General features: G+C 38.5%; 2 protein-coding genes across 2 annotated transcripts; one reads left to right on the top strand and one right to left on the bottom strand.

The window, feature by feature from the left end:
- On the top strand, nucleotides 1–2,249 carry LOC128618624 (interleukin-17B-like). The gene is made up of 3 exons (XM_053642330.1): nucleotides 1–301; nucleotides 430–749; nucleotides 1,872–2,249. The coding sequence occupies exons 1-3, from the start codon at nucleotides 281–283 to the stop codon at nucleotides 2,107–2,109; spliced, it is 579 nt and encodes a 192-aa protein (XP_053498305.1). The 5' UTR covers nucleotides 1–280; the 3' UTR covers nucleotides 2,110–2,249.
- Nucleotides 2,250–2,488: 239 nt separating this feature from the next.
- Nucleotides 2,489–8,827, bottom strand: arsia (arylsulfatase family, member Ia). Its single transcript, XM_053642444.1, has 2 exons — nucleotides 8,279–8,827; nucleotides 2,489–6,280 (listed from the first exon to the last, which is right to left on the bottom strand). Exons 1-2 carry the CDS (start codon nucleotides 8,569–8,571, stop codon nucleotides 4,888–4,890), a joined length of 1,686 nt encoding a protein of 561 aa, XP_053498419.1. The 5' UTR covers nucleotides 8,572–8,827; the 3' UTR covers nucleotides 2,489–4,887.
- Nucleotides 8,828–23,415: the final 14,588 nt, after the last annotated feature.

Below are 23,415 nucleotides of genomic sequence, written 5' to 3'. Positions count from 1 at the left end.
AGTGCTGAGTACTGTAAGGTTTTAAAATCTGTCCTTAAAACTGTCGTGTTCTGTATTATGCTCATTTCCTCACTATTACAGCAGTAGTGTTGTGTACACTCACTGACCGCACTGACTCTAACGCTCATTTGGCTCCACCTTCAGCTGCCCAGCACAGGTGTGTCTTCACCTGTGACAAAACCTGGTATGTAGTGACACGCATGCTGATTGCGCCAAAAGGTGTTTAATACATGGTCGAACACGTGTGCCAAATGTAATCGCAGCGAGCTGAGTGGAAACCATGGGCAGATTTTGGAACGAGGTGAGTCGAGATGGTGTGGGGGGTTTGAACATTTCCGATGCGTTTTTGCTACATGTGTGTAGGAAATCTATACTTATAACGCTATGTTGAACTGATACTTGATCTGATCCTCTCTCATACACAAACAGCTATTAATGGTGCTGATGCTGGCGGATATTTTGGTCATGGCGTTGGCGCGCAAAGAAGGCAAAGCGCGGAAGCGCAAAGTGGAGGGCCAGCAGGACACGCAGCCGCAGCGCAACGCCACTTCCTTCCAGATTCCCCTCGACCCCATTCTGACTGGAGACCACACAGCAGGAGCCGGAGAACAAGAGGTGGACTTCGACAAGGCCATCGATGACATGGTGTCCCAGGTGAGGAACAACCCGGCTCTGTCCAAAAGCAAGTGCGTAGTGGACCGCCACCTGTGGATGTCCAACAGTCGAAGCCTCTCCCCGTGGTCATACAGGTGAGTCGGGCATCCGCCTTTTCCCCGTTTGTTGATTTATTTATTTATGGATATTTTTATTCATTACATTTCAAAATTAAATTCCACATTGCGACATAAGGATATTGGTGAAATGCGTGCAAACATTTTGCTTTTACACAGAGATGTTAATTTTAACTATATATATATATATATATATATATATATATATATATATATATATATATATATATATGAATTATAATATATTGTATATTATTATAGATATAGATATTTAGTGTGTTAGGTTTCACAGAAATTCCTTTAGTGTATTAAGAAAATATTTAGATACTGTAGGCTATTGATTGAGTGAGAACATGGTATCAGTTCTTAAGTGTGAATATAATGTACATATTAACTAATACAAATAATACAAAGAAATAATACAGTTACAACAAATAATACAAGTTCATTGTGCATGTAAACCCACGGTAATTGGCAATAAATTAATGTTGTTAACTGCCTCCGTTTTAATTATTTGGGGGGGGGGGGTAGAGTCTGTTGACAAAACTTTGGCTTCTTTCTTCTGGAACTATTTTTGCTTTTGCCTTATGTGTTGGATTTGCACGACACAACTTCTTTTCTTTTTCTTTTTTGTCCACTCTCAGAAGAAAGGCAGTAAACTGGGTTGGTACCTTTAAGTGTATCTGCTTTGTGTACCTTTAGTGTCTATCTTTTACCTAGAAAGGTGCATATGTAGCTAGTGTGGCTTTAAAACTTGACTTTAAAACCTACTTACAGTCCAGTTGTGTAACTTAAATAATTTCAAAACGTACATTATATTCACGCTTCCGTGTGAAAGATACATATTAAAGGTAGAAGGATAATTAAATACCCTTTATTCATTTATTTTTTGGCCTAGAAACATTTGCACTCAGCTGTTATTATTGGAGTGAGCGATGAAGAAATATAGCATTACAGTGGTGACTGTAAACCTCTGAATATAAAGCAAAGTGATGCACCCTAGAACATGTAAATATTTGTGTAGCAAAAAAAAGTGCGTGATTTGTATGTTATACCAACATCCTGTATCAGTTTGCATGAACTTCAGATAACAATGTAACAAGTGTCGTTATTTGTATACTCCACCCTGTACTGCCCCAGGATCAATCATGACGAGAACCGCAGGCCCGTCGACATACCGGAGGCCAAGTGCGCATGCGCGGGCTGCATTAACCCGTTCACCATGCAGGAGGACCGCTCAATGACCAGCGTGCTCATCTACGCCAAGATCCCGGTGCGGCGGCTGCAGTGTCCCCGCAAGAAGAAGAAGAAGTGCGTGCCGCGTTACCGCACCGTGGTGGAGAGCATCGCCGTGGGCTGCACGTGCATAGCAGGCTGACTTCAGCCAAACTAATCTTTACGAACTCTCACTCTGATCACGTTTGTTTTTATTATTATTATTATTATTATTACTGTTCAACTTCATGTACATGCTCAAAGTCAAGTTGCTGAACCAAACCGAAAGGGAATCACAGTGTATCCTTCTACACCAGAGCAACTGTCCATCCCCCCCCCCCCCCCCCCCACACACACACACACACAATTGAGTATTGCTGATGTTGTTGTTTTTCTTTATACTGGTTATAAACACCTTATTATTAGCCATATGATTATTTAGCTACTACTTTTTATGCAGTTAAGCAAAGTTAAGTCATTTTTCTCTGTTTCATGCCATAAGCAGTGACTTAGTAAGGCAACGTGAAAGCTACTCTTTTTTTTCTATTTGTTATTCATTAGGCCACAAGGTACCTTATGTCACTTTGCTGTATTGTGTTTAAATTTAGGGCATTTGGCTGACGCCCTTATCCAGAGTGACTGACATTTATCTCATTCAGTTGAGGGATAAAGGCCTTGATTAAGGGCCCAGCAGTGGCAGTAGTGCAACGTCTTAACCACTGAGTTATCAATCTTTCCTACTGAATGCAAAGAGAAGTTCTTTATTTTTGTTATTGGTATCACATGTAAGCATATGTAGAACTGAGATTATCATAGTCATGGTTGCTGCTTTTTTATTATACTGTCGCTGAAACATTTGCTTCAGAGTTTAATTTTAAACAACATTATGCTTTGTAAATGCCTCATGAGCTCAGGGCTATTATTTTGCTCCATTGTAAAAAAAAAAAAAAAAAATTGTAAGAAAATAATGCATGCATTTATTACTGACGCAGTGTAGGGTTAGATATGCTAAAACAATAATAAATACAGTACTCAAATACATTAATAAATAAAATAAACAAAATTGTGTATATATGCTAATATTTCATTTGGTAATATAAATTGTGTTAAAAACATTTTTTACGTATTCATTTTTTCTTTAATTTGATTATGATGTGAAATATCAGTGTCACAGTATCTCATTATTACCCCTGAGTGATTGATAGTTTCCGTAGAGGGAAACAGCTCTATTAATTAATCACACTAATGGCTTGATAGTCATACATTTAAGCCCTTCTTAAATGCTATCTTTTACTAAAACACTAAAATGATAAAAGAAATCAAAATAGGTCAATGTGTGGCCCATATGAACGGCCTCAAAAGCTCCCTAACCTGAATGGACCACTGCTGAGTTTCCAGAAGTCCAGAATCCTTTAATGGCATTTCACTGCACTCCCACTCTGTACCAGTTAAGATACTATTATTTTTTATGTCACTTTTGGGAAACAGGGTCCTGTCCATAATTATACGTTATAATTAACTACAATGTGCCTTCTTAAAGACCTCACACCCAGTAGAGAAGATACTGATCAGCTTGATATAAAACATAGGCTTGAGATAAATATCACTCAAAACTCATCACAGCAAACAATCTGAAATCTTTCAGAATCAAATAATGATTAACATATTTTGGAGAAATAATGATTAATACATTTTAGCTATTAATATCTGAAATTGGTTAATAATAATTTTTACCCATTATTTTGTAGTTAAAAGCCTATATTGAAGACCCGCTGCAGTACCATCACAGTCCACTAGGGACTTTGAAGAAACGCCTCATCAGTGTATCGTCTGTTGCAAAAGCACTCCCATTATCATATGAATATAAAGGAATAGAAAATATGGGAATCCTGCAATAAATACAGAAATTAAAAGATTTAAAATAAATAATAAAAAATAATAAAATAAAATAGGATAAATAAATTAAAACATCTTTAGGAATATAAAAATCAATATAGAGAGGATAAAAAAATAAACTCTGGAATAAATATATACAAAACTCAGAAAGTAACACAAATAAAGCCACAAGCTTCCTTTGCTTCTCTTTTAAAACTTATTTAGTTTGTATTTATTTGTATTTTATGTTGATTTCCATGAAACATCACTTTTAAAAAATTTTAAAGTAAGAAATTTCTTGCAGCTCTCAAGATCCACGTTTGTTTATACCACCATGTGACCACTAGAGGGAAGTCTCTTAGTGGAGATAAGAAATTTTACCCATCAACGCATGCAGAACACTCACAACACATATTATGCCAAATACTAGGATGTCTGGCGAGCAGTTGATCATTCTGATTTAAACACTCCATTTAAAAAGGAATATGTAAACAAATGAAAAGCAGCTAGTCCAGGTAAACAATGTTTTGTTTTTGTCTTTTTTTGGTCCACAGTGTTAATATTTTTAAAGGCATCCAGGAGCATTGTAAATGCATGATTGTCTAGAGTAGACCACCACAAAAATGCATTCCTTCATTCATTACATTAATCCGTCAGTAAGTCCTCAGCCCTTTCTTTTAGGTTGTACTAGGAATGCATAACACTCTTTAAAAAAAGGGGGGGTTCTTCAACGGTCTTTTAAAGGTTTTTAGAATAATTAAGGGTTTTTCGCCTCCTAAACAGGCTCTGCTTCAAACCATTTCTAAAAGGGAAGCACCGTTGTAGGATTCTACACAGAACGTTTAAGGGTTCCCCTAAAGGAACAGCTGAAGAACCCATTTATAAGAGTGTAGGGCCTTACAAAGTACACAAGTAGAGAAAAAAATGGAGAGGTAGAGTATGTAATAAGATACAGTCAAACATGAGAAGCTCGTAATGCATAATTAAGCAAAAGACGTTCATCTGAATTTTCCAAAAGGTTTTCAGAAGGTTATGAAGAAAATCACATTTATCACATGTATACCACTCATATCCTATTGGACATAATCTTTGTGTTCAGTTTCTTGAAAAATGACCTCATTTTGCTCAGCTTCTTATTTTTGTCATTCCTCCTCCTGTGATAAACTTGGTGCCATCTGTCTGCTTCCTTGTCCCCGGCCCAGGGCCTCCACGCCCCTCCATTCAGACTCGGATCTGCCCTTGGGTCCTCAGCAGGGTAGCGCACAGGCACAGCTGTGCGATTATAAAATGCTATCCTGGCCAACAGCTGTTTTACCACATCAGGCCTCTGTTCAGCCATGTCGTAGCGCTCATACGGATCTGCTGTGATGTTGAACAGCCATAGTGATTTGCGGGCTTCGGCGTGACGCTCAAGATCCCACCAGCCCCCTGGGAAGTTTCCTAACACCTGTGGTGGTGTCCAGTCTCCATAACCCGGCTCTCCTGTCAGCAGCTTCCAGTCTCCCATTCGCACTGCTGCCTGTACAGCAGTGTTCCAGATGCCATATCCACCCCGAAGTGAGCCGTGGCGTGAAGGCACATACAGTGGGTCGATGTTGTGGAGGATCTCGAAGCGTGGGGACTCCTTGCCCTCGCTGATCGTTTCCCACATGTCATACCCATCTAGCTCATGCATTTGAGATACATTTCCCCCTGCCAGGCGCACCAGTGTTGGGTACCAATCAGTGATGTGAACCAGTGCCTTACTGACTTTCCGCCGTCTCCTGAGAAGTGGGCTGTGGACAAATCCAACTGCACGCAAGCCACCTTCCCAATATGTCCCCTTCCTGCCCCTGAGTGGCCAATTACTTCCTCCAAATAAAGGCTGGCCACCATTATCTGTAGAGAAGATAATCACACTGTTGCGGTAATAACCATATTTCCGGAGCGCATATGTCACGTTGTGTACTGCCTCATCCACTGATGAGACCATGCCTGCATATTTGCGCCGATTAACATTCCCCATGCCACGATACGGGTAGATGTACTCCTTAGGACACTGTAAGGGAGTGTGAACAGCCTGGAAGGACAGGAAAATAAACAGAGGCTGTCCAGATGGATTGTGCGATGCCAGAATCTTCCGAACTCTGCGTGTGTACAGATGTGTCGAGTATTTTCCCCGATATCCCCATGCCACTGTCTCACCTTCATGGAGATCGTAGCCACACCTCCCTGGGCCATCACAGGAGTCGTACGTGTAGTAGTCCACACTGCCTGTCAGCGAACCAAAGTAGGTATGAAAGCCGCGACGAGTGGGGAGACAGTCACGTTTGTAGAAGCCCAGATGCCATTTACCCACCATGTGCGTGGAGTAGCCGGCCTCCTGGAGGCGTTGTGGCAGGGTGACCATGTCAAAAGGCAGACAGTTGGGCTGGCGGGACCTGATGATCGAATGCTGGAGACCCGTGTGGATCTGATACCTGAGGAGAGGGAGGATGAAACTTTTTACACACCTGCATCAGAAGAAGTTCAACTATGGTAACTTTTACTTGCTATCCATGGTAATCATGCTCCTATTCCCAAAAGCCTCTGGCTTGTTCATTAAGGATCTAAATCTAAATTCCTTTCTGAAAAGCCACACCTGTTTTGTAACAATGTTCATTGCTAAAAGCACTATATAAATAATATTGAATTGAAAATCTTCAGTAGCATAAAAACTTCTTTAGTCCACAATGTTTGCAAGTCATTTCTGTTGGATTCAGCTGCTACAGTACCTACTGCTGCTACCAGTTCCAGTTATGGCCAGTTTGAATTCCTCAGTTACATGTTTACAAGGTTGGAACCATTACAATCTTAGAGTTTTCTACTGGAATTTCCCTTACGCGTCAGTAGGAAAAAGGGGTCCTCTGGGCGGGTGATAGCTCTAGTTTTCTACATAGAAATCCTACATAGAACGTTCAAGAGTTCCCCCAGAGGGACAGCCAGGAGAGCCCTTTAGGGTTTACCTTCTAAGAGTGTGTAGGAATGATTATTCAGTATCATACAATGGCTACTCAGTATTTCTGTACTGCTGGATTAAGTGTTTGTTTAACAATCAGGATTACTGATGCATGGCCATGTGCATTGTCTAAATGATTAATCATAGAATCATATAATGACAACTGGCAAACTGCCAGTATTGAATGACTTGCAATTTATTGGCTGTCTTGTCTACATCAGGATTTGTATAAACACTGCAGATGTTCATCAGTACTAAGGCCAGTTATCAGGATGTGTCAGTGGATCCAGAGCCTGTCCTGGGAAGTCTGGACTGCCTACAAAGCTAATCTGCTTACCAGCATGTTTTTGGACAATGGAATGAAACCAGAGAACCTGGACAAAACCCAGTGAATATGAATAACATGTGAAACACGGCACAGGCGGTAACCTGAGCTCAGGATCGAACCAAGGACCCTGCAACTGTGAGGTGCCAATGCTACCTGGCGAGCCACCATGGCGCCCTCAGAGCAATTATCATATAATAGAAATCCCCATGTGGTGATTGAATGCTGTATGTGTTAATTCAGCACTGCATTATTCCTTTGCTTGGTTTTGGTTATGATTTGTATGTGTCATCAGGATAATCAGGAACATCATAATCATAATCATAATATTCAACTGATAATTCTCTGTAATCTAGGTCATTTTGAAATATCTAGTAGCAATGAAGCTTTATTAGTTTAGAACTGAAGTGTTGTGAAATGACTTCATAACTATACTGGTTGTCTTCACTTAAGCTACTGTTATATATAATGGCATCATTACATCATATAACAACATATGGAGGAAAAAGATGCAAAAAGATCTGAAGACATCTTTGCCATTGGAGTGTGTGCAGGTTTTAAGACAAAACACACTACACTATCAGAAACAAAGGGTACTGAACTGTACTTTTCCTTGTCACTGAGATCCTCACACATACACCTTTTTAACCTTTATTATGTATCTTTAACCTGGTAATATGCATAGAGCATACCAATAGAGCTTTACCTTAAAGCTAAAAGATAGCTCTGGTTCAGTTATGCATCTTGAATCTTGTTTACATGTATATTATATCCACATTTCCAGATGAAAGATGCATATTAAAAGTACAGAAGATTATGGTACAACCCCAGCGACAAAAAAAAAAGAAGGTATAGTTGTATAAGTAGCTACCCTTTTTTTGTAAGGAGGTGAGGTGGCAGTCTGGGGTGAAAGGTATAGAACTGAATGCAAAAGTTTGCATCCCCCATAGTGAAAAGGGGAAATGTTTTTATCATTTTTTTTTCTACAAAAATCCATTTAACAAAGCATTTTTAAGGGACATCTGTGAAACCAAACACACCAAATGTTATCATTTCCATTTCTTTGTCTTTATGTTTATGACTTATCCCAAGGGTGTGTAAACTGTTGCATTCAGATGTCTACAATCTACAGGCACGCATTAGCGTTAGATTTACCTGCCGGTGAGGAATTGGCTACGGGAAGGTGTACAGATCGGCTGCACGTAGTAATTCTCCAGCTTCACTCCATTCGCCGCCAGCTTATCCAGCGTGGGTGTGCGCATGTCAGGGTTGTGGTAGCCGATGTCATTGAAACCCAGGTCGTCTGTCATGATGAAGATGATGTGCGGTGGTCTGCGGGGGTTCGGTGCCGCAGGATCAGTCTCCACTTGGTTCTGGCTCGACCAGTCCCAGGCGAGGAAACCCGCACCGAGCATCACGGAGAGACCCGCCAGAGCCGCTCCCGCCATGGCACCGCTGCAGTGCGCGCTTTCAGCCTCGGAGTGCACAAGCCAGAGAGATCATTCACTCGTTCATCACAGCCTTGGTAACAAAAGGCAAGGTTAAAAACAAGCTGTCTGTTCGATTTCCATCTCTGACACGCCTTGAGGTATAACCTTGAACTTCACATCTGGAGCAGAAAACCTTGCGTGCGCATGACTTGTCCGCCAGGATTCGTTTGCTTTCTAGGATAAGACGGGTAAAGTCACCCACACGAGCTTCCTTAAAAGCCTCTCTCCTCTCCTTCCCTGTGTTTCAGTGGTCGCTTTAACTCCGCCCGGTCAGGCTTTTACATACAGTACATAGGCATGATGCACAAATTCAACTGGACTGCTCCAGTTTTCTGGGTCAAACCAGTTTAGAGTGATTTAGATTTGCAACAGGTATTGCCAGCTGGCAGTTATTCACTGCAATGGGGTTTTTAGACAAGGGGTAGCAGAGGCAAGGTAGGAGTGCACTACAGGGTGTAATTATTTATCGGAAAAGAGTGCATTTGCAGAATGTCTGATTTATTCCTTGGTACAAAATGAATGGCCACATAATGACATTACAACACTGACTTCATAGTCCCATCCGGAAGTATTGGAATGGCAAGGCCAATTATTGTGTTTTAGCTGTACACTGAAGACATTTGAGTTTGAGATCAAAAAAATCTGAATTTCAAATTTCATTTCCTGTTATTGACATCTAAATGTGTTAAACAGCTTAAAACATGACACCTTTTGTTTGAGCCATTGGACCAGGTGACTGCCAGGTGCTTCTTGTTGCCCAGGTGTGCCCTGTTAGATTGATTGTTTAAACAATTAAAAGCTTTGAATGTCTACCCTTGGTTTGTGCCATGTGTTTTGCCTGTAAACACTGCATTTGTTGTTAAAACAGATAAACCAACATGAAGACCAGAGAGCTGTCTTCAGCAGAAAAGCAAGCCATTCTGAAGCTGAGAAAAGAGTGGAAATCGATCAGAGCCATTGTACAAGCATTGGGCATAGCTATACAGCAAGTTGGAATGCCCTGAAAAAGAAAGAAACCATTGGTGTACTAACAACCAGACATTGAACAGGTCCGCCAAGGAAAACAACAACAGTTGATAACAGAATCATTGTGAGAGCTGTGGATAAAAACTCAAAAACAACAGTCAGTGACATCACCATCAACCTCCACAGGGCAGGGGTGAAGGTGATCCACCGTTTGAAGAAGACTTTGAGAGCAGAACTATAGACTTGATACTACAAGATGCAAACCACTCATTATCAGTAAGAATCAGAAAGCCAGATTAGAATTTGCAAAGAAATACAGAGATGAGCCAGTAAAGTCCTGGAATAAAGATTAACCTCCAAAGTGATGGGAAGGCCAAAGTGTGGAGAAAGAAAGGATCTGTACATGATCCAGAACATATGAGCTCACTGGTCAAGCACAGTGGTAGAGGTAGTGTCATGGCTTGGGCTAGCATGACTGCTTCTGGAACAGGCTCACTGCTTTATTGAAGATAAATGATTTCAGAAGTTTACAGGAACATTCTATCTGCCAATTTACAGAGAAATGCATCCAGTCTAACTGAGAGGAACAATAACCCAAAAGCACTGCCAACTCAACAAAGACAATAACCCAAAATGCACTGCCAACTCAACAAAGACAATAACCCAAAATGCACTGCCAACTCAACAAAGACAATAACCCAAAATGCACTGCCAACTCAACAAAGGGTGTCATCAGGGGAAAAAGTGGAAGATGTTAAACTGGCCAAAGCAAACACCAAACTTTAACCCATTTGAGCGGCATTTCACCTCCTGAATAGACTGAAAAAAGAAGCCCTCCAAAACAAACAACAACCGAAAGAGGCTGCCGTAAAAGCCGGGAAAAGCATCACAAAAGAAGAATGCAACAGTTTGGTAATGTCAGTGGGTCACCAGCTTGATGCAGTTATTGCAAGCAAGGGATATGCAACCAAATATTAAGTGTTGTTTACTTTAAGACTTACTTTTTAAAACTTTTTTTATATATACTTTTGCTCACCTAAAAACTGGGTGGTCTGCCACCAAAGGTGCCATGTTCTAAGCTGTTTAACACAAAAATATCAGGACATGAAATCTGAAGTTTTGATCTTCTTATCTTTTGATCACAAATGTCTTTAGTGTATAGCAAAAACAAAAGAATTGGCCATGCTGTTCCATTACTTTCAGAGGGGACTAATACTCAAGAGATTTGGGCAAAATCCCTATAACACCACAGAGATTTAAATCAACACAAGCTAGATATGATTCCTTGCGTTTGCATGAATGTGATTTGAGATCAAACGTGGAGTGGCATTCAGGGTGACAAGGCTTATTTCCCTATGGATTCCAGCATGAGGTCATCAGAAATCCATGAAAATTGAAATGAACAAATGGTGATGTGATTGGATTTGATTCACTCACTTTCAGTAACCGGAACCACTGTCAGATCCGGAGCCTAGAAATACACCCTGAGACACACATTCACACCTTGGGGCAATTTATCTTCACTGATCCACCTGGCATGTTTTTGATAAGTAGGAGGAAACCCATGTAGACATCAGGAGAACATGTAAAGATGTAAGAGAAGCTTACATTAATGTCTGTGTGGAGTTTTGAATATTCTCCCCATCTCTGTGTGGGTTTCTTCCAAGTTCTCTGTAATCCTCCCACTGTCTGAAAACATGCCAGTAGGTGGATTTACAGGTACTATGTTAAATTGCCTCATGGTGTGAATGAGTGTGTGAATGTGTGTGCATGGTGTCCTGTGAGGGACTGGCATCCCATTCAGGGTAATTTCCAGCCTTGTGTCCAGTGTTCCCAGGATAGGCTCTGGATCCAGCATGATCCTGAACGGAATAAAGTGGCTACTGAAGATGAATGAATGAAACTTGTTATAATTCTGCAGGTGTGAGGCCACACCAATGGTTTTGAAGTTTATAATGTTAAAGAGATACTGTAAATAAATCTAGGGTGGGGGAGAAAATCAACCCTCATTTATGTTACATCTGTGAGCATTTTAGATAACTTTGTCTTCACCATTTTGTTTGCAAATACATGAGCTATTTTGCTTGATTTATAGCCTATGTGTACAACTGAAGCGCCAGTTTCCACATTTCTTACAAACATACACGATGCAGGAAAGGATGCAGCTTCTCTATGAGGTCTTTGTGACAGCTTTAAATTGAAAACAGCAGCCAGAACTTGACATGTTGTGGAGTTCATCACAAAACGCGCTTCATGATTCTACAAACACAAACAAGGTGCCTTGTCCTAAAAGCTCGTGTTTTGGGCCTTCGGGGTTTGGAGGGGCACAGGTCCTCGCTGAGCCTCAACACATGCCGTGTTCTGGCACACAAGAGTCCTCTTTCTTGGCTTGTGACTGTTTGTATTGTATATGAGTAAAGTAGGAACTGAAAGGTCTAGAGCAAGTAGTCACTGAAATCCACACAGGTTCAATCACAAATTTGGAAGATAAGATCTCCAGTGGAGATGAGCATAACGGTATGCTATAGCGTGCTAAAGCTAAACCACAAGCAAGCAAGGAAGCAAGTAAGTATGTAAGTAAGTATGTAAGTAAGTATGTAAGTATGTAAGTAAGTATGTAAGTAAGTAAGTATGTAAGTAGGTAAGTAAGTAAGCAAGCAAGCAAGTAAGCAAGTAAGTATGTAAGTATGTAAGTATGTAATTAAGTATGTAAGTGAGTAAGTAAGTATGTAAGTAAATAAATAAGTAAGTATGTAAGTATGTAAGTAAGTATGTAAGTAAGTAAGTATGTAAGTAGGTAAGTAAGTAAGCAAGCAAGCAAGTAAGCAAGTAAGTATGTAAGTATGTAAGTATGTAATTAAGTATGTAAGTGAGTAAGTAAGTATGTAAGTAAATAAATAAGTAAGTATGTAAGTATGTAAGTAAGTATGTAAGTAAGTAAGTATGTAAGCATGTAAGTAAGTAATTAAGTAAGTATGTAAGTAAGCAAGTAAGTAAGTAAGTATGTAAGTAAATAAGTAAGTAAGTATGTAAGTATGTAAGTAAGTATGTAAGTATGTAAGTAAGTAAGTATGTAAGCATGTAAGTAAGTAATTAAGTAAGTATGTAAGTAAGCAAGTAAGTAAGTAAGTATGTAAGTATGTAATTAAGTATGTAAGTGAGTAAGTAAGCAAGTATGTAAGTAAATAAATAAGTAAGTATGTAAGTAAGTATGTAAGTAAGTATGTAAGCATGTAAGTAAGTAATTAAGTAAGTATGTAAGTAAGCAAGTAAGTATGTATGTAAGTAAATATGTAAGCAAGCAAGCAAGTAAGTAAGTATATAAGTAAGTAAGTATGTAAGTATGTAAGTAAGTATGTAAGTATGTAAGTAAGTAAGTATGTAAGTAAGTAAGTAAGTAAGTATGTAAGCATGTAAGTAAGTAATTAAGTAAGTATGTAAGTAAGCAAGTAAGTAAGTAAGTATGTAAGTATGTAATTAAGTATGTAAGTGAGTAAGTAAGCAAGTATGTAAGTAAATAAATAAGTAAGTATGTAAGTAAGTAAGTATGTAAGCATGTAAGTAAGTAATTAAGTAAGTATGTAAGTAAGCAAGTAAGTAAGTATGTATGTAAGTAAATATGTAAGCAAGCAAGTAAGTAAGTAAGTATGTAAGCATGTAAGTAAGTAAGTAAGTGTGTAAGTAAGCAAGTAAGTATATAAGCAAGTAAGTAAGTAAGTAAGTGTGTAAGTAAGTATGTAAGTAAGTAAGCAAGCAAGTAAGTAAGCAAGCAACTAAGTAAGTAAGTATGTAAGCAAGAAAGTAAGTAAGTAAGTATGTAAGCAAGTAAGTAAGCAAGTAAGCAAGTAAGTAAGCAAGCAACTAAGTAAGTAAGTATGTAAGCAAGAAAGTAAGTATGTAAGCAAGTAAGTAAGCAAGTAAGCAATCAAGTAAGTAAGTAAGTAAGCAAACAAGTAGGTAAGTATGTAAGTAAGTAAGAATGTAAGCAAGCAAGTAAGTATGTAAGTAAGCAAGCAAGTAAGTAAGTATGTAAGTAAGTAAGTATGTAAGCAAGTAAGTAAGCAAGCAAGTAAGTATGTAAGCAAGTAAGTATGTAAGTAAGTAGGAAAGTAAGTAAATAAGTATGTAAGTAAGTATGTAAGTAAGCAAGTAAGTAAGTAAGTAAGCAAGTAAGTATGTAAGCAAGCAAGTAAGTATCTAAGCAGCTAAGTAAGTAAGTAAGTAAGTAAGTATGTAAGCAAGAAAGTAAGTATGTAAGCAAGTAAGTAAGTGAGCAAGTAAGTAAGTATGTAAGTATGTAAGTAAGTAAGTGAGTAAGTAAGTAAGTAAGTATGTAAGTATGTAAGTAAGTATGTGAGTAAGTAAGTATGTAAGTATGTAAGTAAGTAAGTAATTATGTAAGTAAGTAAGTAATTATGTAAGTAAGTATGTAAGTAAGTAAGTAAGTAAGTATGTAAGTAATTAAAGCTTTATTTATATGGCACAATTTAAAACAATGTTTACAAAGTGCTTTACAGAAGAAAGGAAGTAAAATTAAATAAATAAAAGAAATAAAAAGGCTAAGCAAAGAAAATAGAATAAACAAAAGAATATAAATAAAATCAAGTATGGAAAATTAACTGGTTTGAGGAAAGGCCCAAGTGAACAAATGCGCTTTAAGATACTTTTTAAAAGTGTTAATTGAATCAACTGCACGTAGGTTGTCAGGGACAGAGTTCCACAGCTTAGGCCCGTAGTGACTAAAGGCTGACTCCTTGCTTTTCAGCCGTGTTTTGTGTACAATCAGTAGGTTGCAATTGTATGACCTAAGTGAGTATATTTAGCAGGAGTATATTTAGTCATCATATTACAAAGGTATGTAGGAGCACCACCATGAAGACATTTGAAAATGAATAACAGGATTTTAAAATCAATTCTGTAAGACACAGGTAGCCAGAGAAGTGATTTAAATGCCAGAATTATATGATTCTTCAGTCTAGTATGGGTCAGCATTTTTGCAGCTGCATTCTGAACTCTCTGTAAGTGTTTATTGGAGCTCTTTGGTAAGCCAACCAAAACACTGTTGCAGTAGTCGAGTCTAGATGTAACATATGCATGTAGGAGTTTCTCACTATCTGTGGGGGAGAGAATATCACGTACTTTAGAGCTGTTACAAGGTTATAACATGCTGTTTTACAAACATTGCTAATATGTTGTTTTTTAAAAAAAAAAAAAAAAACTGAGATCACTCTCAAAGACAATCTCTAAATTCTTCACGCAGTCATTAGCCTTGAGAGACAAGGAGACTAGATATGGCATAATTAACTTTCCATTTGCATCATTTCCGATAATAAGTACCTCTGTCTTATCTTTATTTAGCTGCAGAAAGTTCTGTGACATCCGCAAGTTTATGTTCTCTGCGCAGTTTACAGGGGTGCTAATCAACTTGTGGGCATCTGGTGCAAGTGAGAGATAGAGTTGCGTGTCATCTGCATACTCATGGAAGGAGATGTTATATATATTAATCACACCAGCTAATGGCAGCATATATAAGTTAAATTACAAAGGACCCAAAATTGAGCCTTGGGGAACACCACAAGATATCACATGACGTCTGGAGGTGTGTGTACCCAGTGCAGCAGAATATTCCCTGCCACTTAAGTAGGATGCAAATCAATCTAGGACTAAGTGCAGCTGTCCCTGGGTTCATTTAACCATGACTTGATATATGACTGGGGGAAAAACCAACAGGAAAAAAAACAAACAGGAGCGTTTATGGTTTAAATATGTATTACTGTTCCAGCTTATTAAACAACACTAAGCTTGGACTAGATTCTGTTTCACTTGGATAAGAGTATACATCAACTGAATAATCATATATATAAATGAAGCTGCCAGACTTAATAAAAGCATGTTCTATTAAGGTGCATGTCTGGAAGAGGTCATCGAGTGGCCACATGACTTTTTGGAAGCATAAACAGAGTGTCATGAATTATTCAGCTGCCACCTGTAATGCATGACAAATTACCAATTACCATTACATTAACAGAAGGAGGTACACAACTCACTGTGTGTGTGTGTGTGTGTGTGTGTGTGTGTGTGTGTGTGTGTGTGCCTAAACAGGCTTATATAGCATGTAAATGACCAGACATGTGCTCATTGAGTATGATCTTGAAAAAACCCCACAAGACATTAGCAGCTTAATTTCAGGCAGCTTCCTTCATTTCAGCAGCTTCCTGCAGGTTAAGGTCATGAAAATATTTCATGAGTCAACATTATATCTCCCAGAGTCCAGAACAGCATGTTTACCACAAAGACCTGAATCCACAAAATGTCTGTTAAATCAAACCTTACTTAAGATAACATTATGATATCTTTCTAAATTTAGTAAGGTAAATATGTATTTTGTGGAATTTAAGGAAGCAAATGCTGCCATAACAGCCCTTTAATAGATACATTTATTTTTGGTTCTCTGTGTCACATTCTTTTGGTCACACTATCCTAAGTTAGACCACCTGCTCGTTCCAAATGTAGAAAGCAGAACTATAAGCAGAAAGCATAATATTTGAATAGATTTGCTCTAGTAATAAATCTTTGAACTGATTGGTTAGCATATTCTTTCAAACCTGAATATTTATAGCTTGGCATTTGGAACACATTGTAACAAGTCATTATTTAATTCTGCCCTAACAAAGACTAAAACCAGTCCGGATTACATAAACTGAAGCTGAAACATGGCAGAGAGTGAAGCCATTCAGTTTCCGCCCATGTGTCTTCAATAGGAGTGATTACGGTTTGGTGGAGTGAGTTTTCCCTGGAATCATTGTTGTCTACGTCAATTTAGAATAAGTGAGAATATAAATGTACACTGTAAAACCGGATAAGTTCATTTAACTCAAAAAATCTGAGGAAACTAATTACCTAATTAAATTTTTAAGTTGATAAATCAATTTCTTTAAACCAAATACACTTAAATTTAACAAAAATAAATTTTAAATGACAAAGTTTGAGTTAAATTTTTGTTATATTTAAGTGTATTTGGCTTAAAGAAATTGATTTATCAACTTAAAAATTTTGAGGTAATTAGTTTCCTCAAATCTTTTGAGTTAAATGAACTTATCTGGTTTTACAGTGTAGGACAGAGCTAACATTCATCCTGAAATGCTTTACAGGTAGTTTTTTTGGTGTTTTTTTATTTTTATTTTATTTATTTATTTATTTTTATAATCGCTAGGACCCATTTCTCGATACCTAAGTCATGTTTTCAAAACTCTTGACACAGTGAGCACAACAGCAGTCTATGTGGGCTAAACTGTTGATCGTTTTTCATTGCTTTGGCACAAAATGCATTCAGTGACTACGTCTTTCAGATGACATGAATTCTTTTCTCACTTAAACACAACCATCAGCAAAACTCTATGCACCCACAGGCCAATTTGCACATGTTTGCATATTCTTTTCAAAACTGTTCAACTTGAGTTCAAAACCCAACTCAGAACTGAATAAGACGGAAATTTGCTACATTTCTACAGTAATACCATATTGAAATATCTTCCAAATCTAAAAATAGTAGTTCTACCAAAACGATTAGACCAACTACAGCTGATTCCCAGTGTATTCCCACTGACTCCCATTCCCTACTGAGGTGTTAGTCTTTCAAATTCATTACTATCATTACAAAAGGAGACATTTTAAAAATAATTTTACAGTAATGTAAACTTAGACCCAGTCAGAGATATAGTGGCTAACAGAGGAAGAAGAGGGAGAGGGAGAAGGAGAAGGAGATCAGTACGTATGGGTTGTGAAAGAGACTGAAGATCAAGAGCTGTAGTCTCAGATGAGATTAGATCTACTATAATTGATCATGTAATAAATCATGGTTGATCAATGAGAGAGGCTGGTCTGAGAGTGCAGCCAAATCTGCAACGCTCAACAGTGGCATCTATTGTAAGAATTGTCTGGCAAAACGATAGGTACGATGTATGTTCTGCAGGGGCGTGTGACTGAACTGCACATTTCAGAAGTACATTGAGCAAATTTTGAGTGTTTGTAATTCTGCTTAGGACCCAACGGTTACGTCCTACAGGAGGGAGAGGTAGGATTTTCACTGATGTGCAGGAAACTGCACAACTTCAACTGTCGTTGAAATGGTCATCAAAAACAATGGCATAAAACCAATTGAACCATACTGCATCATGTATGATTGATTCCTGTAATGTGTACTGCAGTAAATTCTAAAGAGTAGAGGGTGTCGCTATTGTATCGCAAAGAAATTTAGCAATTTTTAAAAAAAAAAAAAACTAAACTACAAAAAAAAAAAAAACATTGTGTAATGCTCACTGTTATTAGCGGTTTTTTAGAGTATTGTTTTATGAGTGAGAAAGTGAGCTTGCTGGGTGACAACCTTTGCTGGTGATATGGAAGAATGAGTTGATATGAGACATGTATGAAGTGCTTTGGTAGTTTTAGTGCATTTGGGTGTGAAATTGCTGTGCCAAGCTGAAAGCTGGAAGAGTGTGAAGAGTTTTGAAAAAGTGAAAAAGTGTTGAGAAATGGGTCCTAGTGAATGTATAAAAAAAAAAAAAAAAAAAAACTCTAACATAATTGAAAGATCCTGGATAAGGTTTTTATATGGAAACCATTTATTTGCTTGGAGACTTCCACGAGTGTTTAGGAAATTCTAGTTTGGTTTGTAATCAAGAAAATTCATGCTTTACAAATTCCTTCACAGTTTATGGCTGTGGTATATTTTGTATAGTTTTACACATTTCTGATGGAAGGAATGTTTGTGTGTGTGTGTGTGTGTGTGTTATGATAAGATACAAAGCTTAAGGTTAGATGCGGGATTAGTGTTCATACATTTTTTATGTTTTCATGGGTTTTCTATGGGTTCTCCCAAAAACACGTAGGTGGATTGGCGACCCCAAAGTTGCCCTTAGGTGTGAATGTGTGTGTGTAGTCCCCCACATGGCCCTGCATCCACCACAACCGAAACAAGTTAAAGCGCTTCTGAAACACGCATGAATGAATAAAACCTTTTGTTTGTTTGAATTCATCCCAATTTCTCATGAGATCAGTTTGGTTAATGAATAGCAGTTTGTATTAAAAACCAGTTAGTATTATATACAGGGTGTCCCAAAAGTCTCCATACACAGGGGACTACAGTATGTACGCCAGCACCACATCAATCATGCCTTCATCAGTGGATGTTCATGGATGTCCACTTCTCGGTTGGTCCTCAACACCTCCAGTCTTTTTGAATATGTTAATAAGTTTGGCACCAGCGTCGTGTGTTATGCGCTTAAAGCCTATATATATATATATATATATATATATATATATATATATATATATATATATATATATATATATGCTTTAAAAATGCCTTTGACAAATGAAAGAACGTATTGAACATATATATATACACATAAAGTAAGTATAAACATTTTGGAAAATTTTTTGCTAAAAAGTATTAATTTCCCCTCTGTATGGAGACTTTTGGGACACTCTGTAGTTCCATTGCAATACACATTGTCAAAAAGCAACTGTGGGCAGCATGTGCAAGGATAACTTCTTGCCATGCAGTTGCCTATAATTGGTAAATAAAACCCGTCTCACATGAGTAACTGGGTCTTTCTTTCTCAAGGACATGGTTTAAGAAGGATTACGCAAATGTCATCATTTACAGTTTGGAAACATAAAACATGCTGAAGTAACTCATTTCGCTGTTACAGCTTAATAACACAGTTGCTTAACACATGGTCTTTTGTATCTTGAATCCATTTTCCTGAGTTAGCAGTGTCTGCAGTTGTAGAAACAGAGAGCACATGAAAGGGGTTAATTAGACGAGGGGCCTATAAAGCTGGAAGCGTAGTGTGGAGCAGATGTTGGACTTGGCAAGCACAGAACCATGTTACTCAATGCTCACTGCTTGCTCCTGCTAATACCAATGCCAGCACAGCGTATGAACCACCACACCTCTCACTCTGTCTTAAATGATTACACTTTTTCCATCTTATGTCTAATCAGCACCAGTGTTTAGGTAGTGTACTGGATTTCAGCGAATGGACAGTTGGCACTTTCTGTGAGTGTAAGTAGATGTATGTAGTGTAACTAGGGTATGGAAAAAAGTTGATTTGATAATGTTTAAGCTAGGAAACGGGATGTAATGTAGGACTGAGCTTCATTCATTTGGAATAGGAGATGCGAACTGATTTTTTAAAGAGAGAAAAAACTTCACCTTCCTGCTTTCATGACCTACATTCCCTCTGTCAAAATGTGTGAGTGTGTGTGTGTGTGTATACATGTGCTTATATATACATTAATATATACATTAATTTGCAATGTGCTTGCTCTATGTGTGTACCTTTTTAGCACATGACACATCAAAAGACCAGAGTGAAAGTAGGTTTTGCTAGTTAACCACAGGAAGTGGAACAGATCTGAAGGTGAACCAGTGAAGGGAGGAGTTGAGCAGGAGCAAGAGACGTAGAAGCGAAGGCTCTGTTTAGGGGAGCGAGTATACAGAGAGGGGGGAGAAGAGGGGTAGCTTGGGTGGACAGGTTTCAGATTTATGGCACAGGAAGCAGTTACTGACATTGAAAAGGGAACTGGGTATATTAGTGTGATTATTATTAATTATTATTATTATTAGTAGTAGTAGTAGTAGTAGTAGTAGTAGTAGTAGTAGTATTGTTATGTAATAGATGGAATATAACAATACTGCTTATCTTCAATGCAAAATTGTACTGGTTTTATTTTGGTCTAATTATTATTTCAAAAATTATTTTATTGTATTGTAATGTTTTCTGGGATCTTTATCTGTCTATAGTCAACTCAAGAGCTTGAGCAAAAAATGGTTGTATTAAATAAAGCTTACAGTAGGGAGGATAGTGAGAGAGGCAATGCGAAACCAAAGTTCATTGTTTTAGAATAGCCTTTTTTGTTCATTCTTATGGTTGTCAAGTTTCAAAATCAATTACTACAGTAGATGTGTCCTGGTCTACAGTGGCAGTTCCATCTAGGGCCACTGTGCAGAACTTCTTCTGTTGTCTCCCTCATTTCCTGTTTTACCATGCTCACATGTTTGTTGATTTTCTTGATAGTTCCCCGTTTCTCTCCGTTGTTGCTGGAGTTGTTGCGTTCGGGTAATGTTATGTTTTGTGTTTGTTTCTTTACTTCCGTTTGAGGTTGTTTGTACTCTGCATAGTCTTTTTGATAGTTTAAGTATTTCTAGCCTTTTTTAATTTGGTTAGTTTCTGGTTGTCCCTGGTATTCTGGGTTTTTTTCTGTCCTTATATCTGTTTCCCTGAGTCTTTGTTCCATTTAATAAAAGAAGTCATTGATTTGCATCCACCTCCATGGACTCCATCATAACAAGATGTCACCTCCATAAGAACATAAGAAGTGGGGCGAAAAAGAAGCCCTTCCTGAGTTCAAGACACACAAAGCAGAACTTGAACGTTACTAAAAACTACATCAGAACTACAGCTGACATCATGAATGGTAAAATGGTAAATGCACTTATATAGCGCTTTTATCCAAAGTGCTTTACACTGTGTCTCATTCACCCATTCACAACCACACTCACACCAATGGTAGCAGAGCTGCCATGCAAGGCGCTAACTTGCCATCGGGAGCAACTCTGGGTTCAGTGTCTTGCTCAAGGACACTTTGGTATGTGGATTCATGTGGGCCAGGAATCGAACCGCCAACCCTACGATTACTGGACAACCCTCTCTACCACCTGAGCCACAGCCGCCCAATCACACGTTGTGGTCAGATGAGAAAATCAAAATCAAAAAATTTTTGCTCATGCACACCGGCGCATGTGTGGTGACAACAAGGAGAGTGCATATGGGTTGTACCAGCATATTTCGGCACTAAATCTGGTTGCCTCTGCCATGAGGTTAAAATGAGATCATAGGTGGAACAAGCAAATGCCACCAAACATGCTTCCAATTCACCAGAGTAATGGTTGCAAGAGCCTAAAACCAATGTTTGACAATGGCCATATTAGTAAACCTGTACACAATAAAGAAAATTTTGTCTTCAAATAAAACCAAATAGCATCTTAAGCTCAAAAATCACTCACTGTATGCATTATTCATTTTACGTATTCATTTGTGCAGTGGTTAATGTTGACACCTCACAGCTCCAGAGTTCTCGGTTCGATCCTGAGCTCAGGTTACTGTCTGTGTGGAGTTTCACATGTTCTCACCGTGTTTGCAAGGGTTTCTTCTGGGTTAAACAGTTTTCTCCAACCTCCTGAAAACATGCTGGTAGGTGGATTAGCAACTCTAAATTGACCCTCGGTGTGACAGTGTATGTATTGTGTCCTATGATGGACTGCCATCTCATACAGAGTGTATTCCCACCTCACACCCAGTGTTCCCAGCATAGATTCTAGAGCCACTGTGACCCTGACCAGCACAAAGGGGTTAATGAAGACGAATGGAATGAATGAATTTCCGTGAAGGATGCCGATAATTTTGAATATTGGTGTGAGAACAGGATGGTTGTGCAGAAACTTGGCATGTATGACAGGAAAGATGCTGTTGGCTGTTATTACATTTAGAGCAGAAGAGTTTTGAGGAGTGAGCCTTAGAGTTTAATCCATGGGGAAACTAAAACACATTTACGAGTGTAACATAATCTATCCAGGCATACCCAATACAAACAGTGCAGACCAGGCAGCGAAACGCCTGATTCAGTACTAGTCTAATCCTATCATACTTTAAGCATAAATGAGTTAACGTTGCTGATGATAGACAGGTACGGACATTGTAGACAGGTATGGGCATTCATACACACACGCACACACACACACACAAATCAAGCTGCATACAAATAATTAAAGAAAACATTTCAAACAGTTTGTGATTATGTGCCAAACGTGTGAATTTATATCTGCGCTATATTAATGAGGCAAGACTGAACTTGTTTTGCCTCGTCTGAACATTTCCTGGTGTTTTGGTTGGAAAACAGCCTATTTTCTCTCCTAAACTCGTGAATGGAGTTCTTTTACTGCTCTGACCTTGATGGCCACTCAGCACCACCCCTCCTTAGGTGACCCATCTGAGCAATCACCACATTACCCCCCAACCCCCACACACATGCACACTCGCGCACACACACACACACACGCACACACACACACACACACACAAACTCCAGCACTATAAACACCACCTATTACCACCTCTCCACAAACGCTATACCAATACCAGCACGTACTACTGCCAAACACAGCCCAACTGTGCCAACACTTTTCTATCAAGACCACACACAACCACCTGAAACACACACTGCTGAGAGCAAACACTGCACCGTTCCACAGTCACACCAACAAGTGCACATCCACGCACCAGCGACTCAACTGTATACCATTCCAGCCATATGTACACACAGTCCTCAGACACAAACTTTGCGCTAGATTAGCACAAGATTAGTGCTATTGCATCTCTGGTCATATAACATTTTACACAAAAATAAATGTTTTGAGTAAATTCCAATACATTGTAAGTAATCTATGTGATGTAAGTAAATGAATGCAAGTTTAAAGATATTTAACATCCATAACACACAGAATTTCACAGATACACATAAATGTACATAATTTATATAAACATTGTCCTGGCTTTAACTTCACAACACACACACACACGCACACACACACACACACACACACACACACACACACACACACACTTTAATACTATTATTTGGATTGGCTTGGAAGCTGAAGTATCCTGATCCAAACGATTGCATAATAGGACCTGCAGAATGCTCAACTCTGCATCTAAACACTAAAAACACTGTAATTAAATAATATTATGTATCAATATCAATATCATG

Source organism: Ictalurus furcatus, chromosome 14 (assembly GCF_023375685.1).
Source record: "Ictalurus furcatus strain D&B chromosome 14, Billie_1.0, whole genome shotgun sequence".
NCBI lineage: Eukaryota > Metazoa > Chordata > Actinopteri > Siluriformes > Ictaluridae > Ictalurus > Ictalurus furcatus.
Note: the sequence above shows the minus strand (reverse complement) of the source record. Positions and strands in the feature narration are given on the sequence as shown.

Excerpts from the sequence above, each read along its gene's own strand:
- arsia (XM_053642444.1), bottom strand. The coding sequence starts at position 8,571 with ATGGCGGGAGCGGCTCTGGCGGGTCTCTCCGTGATGCTCGGTGCGGGT. Across the intron at positions 6,281-8,278 it reads AGCCAATTCCTCACCGGCAG|GTATCAGATCCACACGGGTC; the intron begins GTAAATCTAACG and ends CCCTCTCCTCAG.
- LOC128618624 (XM_053642330.1), top strand. The coding sequence starts at position 281 with ATGGGCAGATTTTGGAACGAG. Across the intron at positions 302-429 it reads TGGGCAGATTTTGGAACGAG|CTATTAATGGTGCTGATGCT; the intron begins GTGAGTCGAGAT and ends ATACACAAACAG. Across the intron at positions 750-1,871 it reads CTCTCCCCGTGGTCATACAG|GATCAATCATGACGAGAACC; the intron begins GTGAGTCGGGCA and ends GTACTGCCCCAG.